General features: G+C 47.9%; 1 protein-coding gene across 1 annotated transcript in view; it reads left to right on the forward strand.

Moving 5' to 3' along the window:
• The window catches only part of LOC115196138 (unconventional myosin-X), a 23,068-nt gene that overhangs the window by 6,702 nt on the left and 6,366 nt on the right, over positions 1–10,000 (forward strand). Inside the window, exons 15-30 of the mRNA XM_029756747.1 lie at positions 2,628–2,752; positions 2,951–3,068; positions 3,196–3,588; positions 3,826–4,092; positions 4,227–4,829; positions 5,720–5,843; positions 6,081–6,219; positions 6,314–6,418; positions 6,525–6,620; positions 6,826–6,919; positions 7,249–7,304; positions 7,492–7,634; positions 8,095–8,289; positions 8,409–8,681; positions 8,947–9,095; positions 9,460–9,608. Of these exons, the coding sequence (XP_029612607.1) occupies positions 2,628–2,752; positions 2,951–3,068; positions 3,196–3,588; positions 3,826–4,092; positions 4,227–4,829; positions 5,720–5,843; positions 6,081–6,219; positions 6,314–6,418; positions 6,525–6,620; positions 6,826–6,919; positions 7,249–7,304; positions 7,492–7,634; positions 8,095–8,289; positions 8,409–8,681; positions 8,947–9,095; positions 9,460–9,608 (3,029 nt within the window). The remainder of the gene's footprint in view (positions 1–2,627; positions 2,753–2,950; positions 3,069–3,195; positions 3,589–3,825; positions 4,093–4,226; positions 4,830–5,719; positions 5,844–6,080; positions 6,220–6,313; positions 6,419–6,524; positions 6,621–6,825; positions 6,920–7,248; positions 7,305–7,491; positions 7,635–8,094; positions 8,290–8,408; positions 8,682–8,946; positions 9,096–9,459; positions 9,609–10,000) is intronic.

Raw genomic sequence — 10,000 nt, forward strand, 5'->3', positions numbered from 1 at the left:
AGGCCTTGCTCGCAGTCGGCGTTCCAAATCATGCCAAATGTGTTTGATGGGGTTGAGGTCAGGGCTCTGTGCAGGCCAGTCAAGTTCTTCCACATCAATCTCAACAAACTATTTCTATATGGACCTTGCTTTGTGCACAGGGGCATTGTCATGCTGAAATAGGAAAGGGCCTTCCCCAAACAAAGTTGGAAGCACAGAAACGTCTAGAATGTCATTGCATGCTGGAGCGTTAAGATTTCCCTTCACTGGAACTAAGGGGCCTAGCACGAACCATGAAAATCAGCCCCAGTCCATTATTCCTCCGCCACCAAACTTTACAGTTGACACTATGCATTCGGGCAGGTAGCGTTCTCCTGGCATCCGCCTAACCAAGATTTGTCCGTTGGACTGCCAGGTGGTGAAGCGTGTTTCATCACAACAGAGAACGTGTTTCCACTGCTCCAGAGACCAATGGCGGCGAGCTTTACACCACTCCAGCCGATGCTTGGCATTGCGCATGGTGATCTTAGGCTCGTGTGCGGCTGCTCGGCCATGGAAACCCATTTCATGAAGCTCCCGACGAACAGTTATTGTGATGACGTTGCTTCCAGAGGGAGTTTGGAACTCAGTAGTGAATGTTGCAATCGAGGACAGACGATTTTTACGCGCTGAGGCCCTCAGCAGTCCCGTTCTGTGAGCTTGTGTGGCCTACCACTTCGCGGCTGAGCCGTTGTTGCTCCTAGACATTTCCACGTCACAATAACAGCACTTACAGTTGACCGGGGCAGCTCTAGCAGGGCAGATATTTGACGAACTGACTTGTTGAAAAGGTTGAACTGACTTGTTGAAAAGGTGGCATCCTATGACACTGAGCTCTTCAGTAAGGCCATTCTACTGTCAATCTTTGTCTATGGAGATTGCATGGCGGTGTGCTCGATTTTATACACCTGTCAGGAACAAGTGTGGCGTGAAATAGCTGAATCCACTTATTTGAAGGGGTGTCCACATACTTTTGTATACACTACCGGTCAACAGGTTTACAACATCTACTCATTCAAGGGTTTTTCTTTATTTTTGCTATTTTCTACATTGTAGAATAATAGTGAAGACATCAAAACTATGAAATAGCACATATGGAATCATGTAGTAACAAAAACAAAATATATTTTAGATTTTAGATTCTTCAAATAGCCACCCTTTGCCTTGATGACAGCTTCACACACTCTTGGCATTCTCTCAACCAGCTTCATGAGGTAGTCACCTGGAATGCATTTAATTTAACAGTTGTGCCTTCTTAAAAGTTCATTTGTGGAATCTATTTCCTTCTTAATGCATTTGAGCCAATCAGTTGTGTTGTGACAAGGTAGGGGGGGTATACAGAAGATAGCCCTATTTGGTAAAAGACCAAGTCCATATTATGGCAAGAACAGCTCAAATAAGCAAAGAGAAACGACAGTCCATCATTACTTTAAGACATGAAGGCCAGTCAATAACGGAAAATGTCAATAACTTTGAAAATTTCTTCAAGTGCAGTAACAAAAACCATCAAGCGCTATGATGAAACTGGCTCTCATGAGGACCGCCACAGGAAAGGAAGACCCAGAGTTACCTCTGCTGCAGAGGATAAGTTCATTAGATTTACCAGCCTCAGAAATTGCAGCCCAAATAAATGCTTCACAGAGTTCAAGTAACAGACACTTCTCAACATCAACTGTTCATAGGAGACTGCGTGAATCAGGCCTTCATGGTCAAATTGCTGCAAAGAAACCACTACTAAAGGACACCAATAAGAAGAAGAGACTTGCTTGGGCCAAGAAACACGAGCAATAGACATTAGACCAGTGGAGATTTGTCCTTTGGTCTGGAGTCCAAATTGGAGATCTTTGGTTTCAAACGGCATGTCTTTGTGAGACGCGGTGGGGTGAACGGATGATTATATAAAATTAAAAAAGGCACACTTAACCAGCATGGCAACCACAGCATTCTGCATCGATACGCCATCCCATCTGGTTTGGGCTTAGTGGGACTATCATTTGTTTTTCAACAGGTCAATGACCCAACACACCTCCAGGCTGTGTAAGGGCTATTTTACCAAGAAGGAGAGTGATGGAGTGCTGCATCAGATAACCTGGCCTCCACAATACCCCGACCTCAACCAAATTGAGGTGTTTTGGAATGAGTCTGACCGCAGAGTGAAGGAAAAGGAGCCTACAAGTGCTCAGCATATGTGGGAACTCTTTCAAGACTGTTGTAAAAGCATTCCAGGTGAAGCTGGTTGAGAGAATGCCAAGAGTGTGCAAAGCTGACATCAAAGCAAAGGGTGGCTACTTTGAAGAATCTCAAATATAAAAAATATTTTGATTTGTGTAACACCTTTTTTGTTTACTACATGATTCCATATGTGTTATTTTATAGTTTTGATCTCTTCACTATTATTCTACAATGTAGAAAATAGTACAAATGTAGAAAAACCCTTGAATGAGTAGTCGTTGTAAAACTTTTGACCAGTAGTGTATATAGTGTACCTTTTTGTGGTAAGACACTCTTTACCAGACATCAAGCTCCTTGAACATAGGGTGACACAAATGTATATCAGAACAACTTATTGTAACTTAACACCTCTGACCTGTGACCTGTGACCTGTGTAGAACCCTAGCGTGTTTGACCCGGAAGTGGTTCTGAACCAGCTGAGGTATTCTGGAATGTTAGAAACAGTTAAGATCCGCCGGGCCGGCTTCCCTGTCCGCAGAACCTTCAAAGACTTCTTCAGCCGGTCAGTGTGTGTGTGTGTGTGTGTGTCTGTGTCAGTGTGTGTGTGTCAGTATGTGTGTGTGTGTCTGTCTGTCTCTTCCCCCTGCCCCTCTTTTTGTAATTCTCTCTCTCTGGGCTAGTGTATGTAAATAAACTTTGTTTGTTTTAACTTTGTTACTCTTTCACTTCCTCTTTCTCCACCCCTGTCTTCCTCTCTCAGGTATCAGATCATTCTGCAAGAGAAGGTGAGTGGAGCGGGGGATGAAAAGAAGAGGAGTACAGACCTGCTGACCAAATACGACCGTGCCAAGAAGGAGTGGCAGCTGGGAAAGACCAAGGTAAGACTGTAGCAGAACTTTAGTGGACTTGACACCAGTGGATGCCAACAGATGTCGAAGTGACATTTCACCCTGCCCACCTGACCCCTCAACCTCTCACCCCTGACGTCACACCTCTGACCTCTAGGTGTTTATGAAGGAGTCTCTGGAACAGCGTCTGGAGAAAGAGAGAGACGAGGTTCGCCGTAAAGCAGGCATGGTCATCAGAGCTCACATCCTCACCTACACCGCCAGGAAGCACTTTAAGCGTGTGAAGGGGAGCGTCGTCACCCTCCAGGGGTACCTTCGTACCCACATACAACGGAAATGGTTTCTACGGCGATGCTTGGCGACGCGGGTACTCCAAAAACACAGACGAGGACAGGTGGCCCGCGCAAGCTGCCACAAACTCCGAGAGGAGAGGAGGAAGCGAGAGGAGGAGGAGAGGAAGAAGAGAGAGCAGGAGGAGGGGAAGAAGGAGGGAGAGGTGGAAGGAGAGAAGGAGGGAGGAGTAGAAGCAAAGGCTGCTCAGGGTTCTGAGGTGAGCTTTCTCTTCTCTACTCTTTTCTCTGCTCACCCCTCTTTTAGAAAATGGTCTGGTCCTGAGGCCATAGACTATCATAGGAATGGGCTCATCCATGTCATCAGATATAGGGATGTCATGAGATGACAACTGACGTTCTTTCTAATTTCCTCTCTTTCTCTCCCTCTCCACTCCATTGTGTCTCTCTCCCTTTCCTCCCTCTGCCTTCCCCCTCCTCCCTCTCTCCCTTTCCAGAAAAAGGAAGGAAAGACGGAAGAAGAGGCCCGTCAGATGGAGGAGATCTTGCGTATAGAGTTGGAGATCGAGCGCCTGCAGAAACAGAGGGAGGATGGGGTCTCCCAGCTCTGTGAGTCCTCCAGGCAGGAGCTCCGGCTACGCCGGGACGCAGAGATCAAGAGGCTGAAGAAGGAGGCCTCTCGTAAGGCCACAGAACTAATCGACCTCCTGGACTTTGGAGGTCTGGATCCCAGTTTAGCCACCGCTGCTAGCGCTAGCGCAGAGGTTGGTGGTCCGTATTTCCTGAAGAGTGTTGAGGTTGTTCTTCTGTGTCCCTCTCCTGTGTCAAGTTGGATATGCTTAAAACATATCTGGCCTTATCTGCCCTGACACTAACCCGTTTTCTCCCTGCCCTCCAGCGGCTCCAGGAGGTCCCTGGCATGGCCATGGCTGTAACCCAGGAGGAGGAGGTGGACGAGGGCTTCCACGCCGAGGAGGAGTGCACTGTCCCTCTCCTCCCAGACTTCCCTCCTCCAGCCGAGGCTGACGCTGCCGTGGACCAGGATATGTTCGCCCACCTGCCGCCCCCTCCACCCGCCTTCGCTGAAGGCTCTACTGCTACACCACCTCCCCCTCCCCTCGATTCATCCTCACTCACTCCCGTCCCTCCCCCGCCTCCCCCCTTACCAGCTGAAGATGGCTCTGCCACCCCTCCCCCACCATTTCCTCCTGGAGAGGGGGAGGGAAAAGGAAAAGAGGGGGAGAAAAAAGAGGGTGATGTAGGGAGGACAACGAGTATCTTGAGCCTCGGAGAAGGGGAGGAGCCGATCTACAGCATGCCGGTCGACAGCGGCGAATCAGATTACGACGAGGAGGAGGGCTCTGTCACCGCGGGAGACGATGGTTCCGCATCCGGGCAGAATAGCAACAGAGGCAGCGCGGCCATGACGGAGGAAGAAGCTCTGAGAAAGTCCACGTGCACCAACGCCAGCATAGAGTCTTACAAGGGCAGCTCTGACTCAGTTAGTACACACACACACATATTCACACATATAAACAAACAAACACACACATTCACACGTTATTGCTGTGTATATTTATGAGGCATGTTGGACGTACATGTAATTGCCAAAATAAAGGGAACACCAACATAGTGTCTTAATAGGGCGTTGTGCCACCACGAGCCACCAGAACAGCTTCAATGCACCTTGACATAGATTCTACAAGTGTCTGGAACTCTATTGGAGGGATGCGACACCATTCTTCCACAAGAAATTCCATAATTTGGTGTTTTGTTGATGGTGGTGGAAAACTCTGTCTCAGGCGCCGCTTCAGAATCTCCCATAATTGTCCAATTTGGTTGAGATCTGGTGACTGAGACGGACATGGCATATCGTGAAACATCAGCAAGTTGAGCAGTCTTTGTCACTGAAGCTCCTGCCAAACGTGCCCCAACAGCCTCCCCTCTGTCAAAGTCACTGAGATCTCTTCTTCTAGCCATGGTCACCAAAATAACGGGCAACTGGACCTGCCAAGCATTTTTAAACATAACGCTAAGCATGATGGGATGTTAATTCCACACCTGTGTGGAAGCAGCTGCTTTCAGTACACTTTGTATCCCTCGTTTACTCTTGTTTCCTTTATTTTGGCAGTTATATATATATATATATATATATATATATACTGCATATATATATATATAATAAGAATTGTATACTGTGTCCAGTACGTATAGAGTGAGTGATGATGGTGTTGGTGTGTTATTTTGCAAATAGACAGACAGACAGACAGACAGACAGACAGACAGACAGACAGACAGACAGACAGACAGACAGACAGACAGACAGACAGACAGACAGATAGATAGATAGATAGATAGATAGATATTGAGGTATATATCTGTGTTGTCCAGTACATAGAGAGTGATGATGAGCAGGATGGGCTGTTGGACACAGATGAGGAGGTACACAACGGCAGGGTCACTCTTCTCAACGGGAACGGACCTCCGTACTTCCATAGCTACCTCTACATGAAGGGTGAGTACAAACACAAACACACGCGCAAACACACACACACACACATACACAGCACTTACACACAGCCCATGTTTCTCTCCCATCCCTTTAACTGGTCGTAGTGGCATAATGAACATGCATGATACTGTGTGTGTGTGTGTGTGTGTGTGTGTGTGTGTGTGTGTGTGTGTGTGTGTGTGTGTGTGTGTGTGTGTGTGTGTGTGTGTGTGTGTGTGTGTGTGTGTGTCTGTCTCTCAGCTGGTCTGATGATCCCATGGCGCAGGCGGTGGTGTGTGTTGAAGGATGAGACCTTCATGTGGTTCCGCTCCAAACAGGAGTCCCTCAAGTCTGGCTGGCTCCATAAGAAGGGAGGAGGACTGTCCACTCTGTCCCGCAGGTTGGGGTGTGTGTCTGTTTGTTTAGAGGGGAGTGTTTGGTGTGTGTGTGTGTGTGCGTGTGTGTTAACCCCTACACCTTACCTCCCCCTGCAGGAACTGGAAGATGCGATGGTTTGTTCTGAGGGAACACAAACTGATGTACTTTGACAGCGACAGCGAGGAGAAACTGAAGGGAACCATCGACATCCGCGCCGCCAAGTAAGACTCTAATACCCACAATGCAATGCGCTAGACTTAAGCCCTATCCACAATGCAACTCGTCGCCAAAGCAAAACCTATTTCCTTCCCTCTCTGTTCCTCACAGAGAGATCGTGAACAACCATGAGAAGGAGAATGCTTTGAACATTGTGACAGATGAGAGGACGTACCAGGTGTTTGCTGAGTCGCCAGAAGACGCCAGGTACGGAGACACCAAAGTGTTTGACTTATGTATTTGGCCATGGTCTCTAATAACCAACCTTGTTTTTCCTCACAGAGAAGGGAGACATGATGCCAATGAATAGAACGATAATATCAATTTTCATCTGAAATTGTTCTCTCCCTCTCTCTCTTTCTACCCTCCTCTCGCTCTCTCTCCCCCATCTCCCCCCCCCCTCTCTCTCTAGTGCGTGGTATAACGTCCTCAGTAAGGTTCATGTGTATACTCCCGAGCAGCTGATGGACATGTCTCATGAACAGGCCAACCCCAAGAATGCTGTGGTCAGAGTCTACACAGCTTCTAACCATGTTATACACATGTTATAATTACCCACACATGTTATACACATGCTATAATTACCCCACACATGTTATACACATGTTATAATTACCCACACATGTTATACACATGTTACAATTACCCACACATGTTATACACATGTTATAATTACCCACACATGTTATACACATGTTATAATTACCCACACATGTTATACACATGTTATAATTACCCACACATGTTATACACATGTTATAATTACCCACACATGTTATACACACACTGTGCCATAATAATAGAGTATGTCATGTCATTTCATGTCATGTTATAGGGAACTCTGGACGTGGGGCTGATTGACTCAGTCTGCGCCTCTGACAACCCAGACAGGTATGAACAAGTTCCTGTGGTTGACATGGTATGGGATTATAAATGACATGTGTTATGTATTGGTATCTAACCTGTGTGTGTGTGTGTGTGTGTGTGTGTGTGTGTGTGTGTGTGTGTGTGTGTGTGTGTGTGTGTGTGTGTGTGTCTGTGTCTGTGTCTGTGTCTGTGTGTGTGTGTGTGTGTCCAGGCCCAACTCCTTTGTGATCATCACAGCGAACCGTGTGATCCACTGTAACACTGACACTCCAGAGGAGATGCACCACTGGATCAGCCTGCTGCAGAAACCTAAAGTAGACTCCAAGATAGACGGACAGGAGTTCCTGGTTCGGGGTGGGTAGCACACCCACACACACACACACACACACACACACACATTAACACACACACACACACATTAAGATACACACACAGAGGCACACACACACACACACCCACATTAAGATACACACACAGAGGCGCACACACACACACCCATTAAGATACACACACACACACAGAGGCACACACGCACACACACACACACCCACATTAAGATACACACACACACAGAGGCACACACGCACGCACAAACACACACACACATAGAGACACACTAGCACACACACACGTGTGTGTCTGACTGAGTTGGAACATAGGTCTGCTGTGCACCGTGTTAGTCTTCAGGTCTCAGACAATGTTACTCATTACACACCCACACACTGGTACACAACTCAACCACACAACTCTCTCTCTCTCTCTCTCTCTCCCTCTCCCTCCCTTTCTCCCTCCCTCCCTCCCTCCCTACCCCTAGGTTGGCTCCAGAAGGAGATGAAGACAGGAACTAAGAGTAATGTTCTGAAGCTGAAGAAACGCTGGTTCGTGTTAACCCATAACTCCCTGGATTACTATAAGAGCTCTGAGCGAAACTCCTCCAAGATGGGAACCCTCGTCCTCAACTCCCTCTGCTCTGTCTTTCAACCTGAGGAACGAGTGCACAGAGAGACAGGTGAGAGAGGGAAGGAGTGAAAGGAGAAGACCAGAGGGAGGAGCAAGTCAGAGGGAAGAAATGGAGGGTGTAGGGGATCGGGGGTAGGGTCTATACTGATGCCCTTGTTGTCTTTGTAGGGTACTGGAACATCGTAGTGCACGGTAGGAAGCACTCGTATCGCCTCTACACCAAGATGCTGAATGAAGCTCTGAGATGGATAGCAGCCATACAGGCAGTGATAGACAGCAAGACACCCATAGAAACACCGACACTACAGCTCATCAGAGATATCAAGGACAGCAGTTTGAACCCTGAGGCGGTGGAGCAGACCTACAGGAGGAATCCCATCCTCAGATACACTCAGCACCCTCTACACTCCCCCCTACTGCCACTACCCTACGGAGAAGTCAGTAAGTAGACTAGACCGTCACAATACAGCCTGCATCATAAACATGGTACTGTCACCTCCTGGTAATCCTCCTTGTACTGTCACTTCCTGGTAATCCTCCTGATACTGTCACTGACTTGAACATGAATGGATTTGATGATACATTTTCTTTCCTTCTCTCCCCCTCCTCCCTCCTTTCCTCTCTCCTTCTCCTCCCTCCCCCTCCATTCCTTCCTCTCCTCCCCCCTCCCCCTCTCCCTCCATCCCTCCCCTCCTCTCCCCTCCAGTCCAGAGGCAGCAGGGCTATGCCAGTCTTCAGGATGAAGCAATCCGAGTGTTTAACTCTCTTCAGGAGATGGAGACTCTGGCAGACCCTGTTCCTATCATACGGGGGGTACTGCAGACCTGTCAGGACCTGAGACCTCTCCGAGACGAGGTGCACACACATGGGCACACACATCATATGAGCACATACACTCTTAGAAAAAAAGGTGCTATCTAGAACCTTAAAGGGTTCTTCAGGTGTCTCCACTGTAGAACCCTTTGAAGAACCCTTTTTGGTTCCAGTTAGAACCCTGTCCACATGGAACCCAAAATGGTTCTGCCTGGAACCAAAAAGGGTTATCTTATGGGGACAGCTGAAGAACGCTTTTGGAACCCTCTTTCCTATGATTGTATACTTGTGCACATACAGGCACACACACACACACACACACACACACACACACACACACACACACACAGGCGCATACACATACAAACACTTTCCTACTCAATCACTGTCTTACCGCTCTCTCCAGGTATACTGTCAGGTGATCAAGCAGACCAATCACGTGCCTCAGCCCAATCAGCCCAATCAGCGGGCTCATTGGCACCTCCTCACCTGTATGAGCTGTACCTTCCTCCCAAGCCGGACCATCCTCAGATACCTGCGCTTCCACCTCAAAAGGTGTGTGTGTGTGTGTGTGTGTGTGTGTGTGTGTGTGTGTGTGTGTGTGTGTGTGTGTGTGTGTGTGTGTGTGTGTGTGTGTGTGTGTGTGTGTATTCCCAAGAGGTGAGTGCGTGTCCCAGGTGTTAGTTTTGACTTGGTTTATTTAGAACCTAACGGACAACTAGGAAAAGCTCAAACCAAGTTTATTCACCTAATGGGTCAGACAGCTGAACAGCCAAAGGCTTGTTCCCACCAGCACAAGTATAAATACCCCACTTTAGGTGAAGTCTCCTCCTTTTCTCTAAACATGACTTCTTTGTTGCTAGGCAGGAAGTTCAGTGATGTGGGTAATAAACTGATCCTTCTCCCTTCATGTGACCCGACCTGACCTCGGCCCACATTCCTTACTA

Source organism: Salmo trutta, chromosome 6 (genome assembly GCF_901001165.1).
Source record: "Salmo trutta chromosome 6, fSalTru1.1, whole genome shotgun sequence".
In the NCBI taxonomy this organism is placed as follows: Eukaryota; Metazoa; Chordata; class Actinopteri; order Salmoniformes; family Salmonidae; genus Salmo; species Salmo trutta.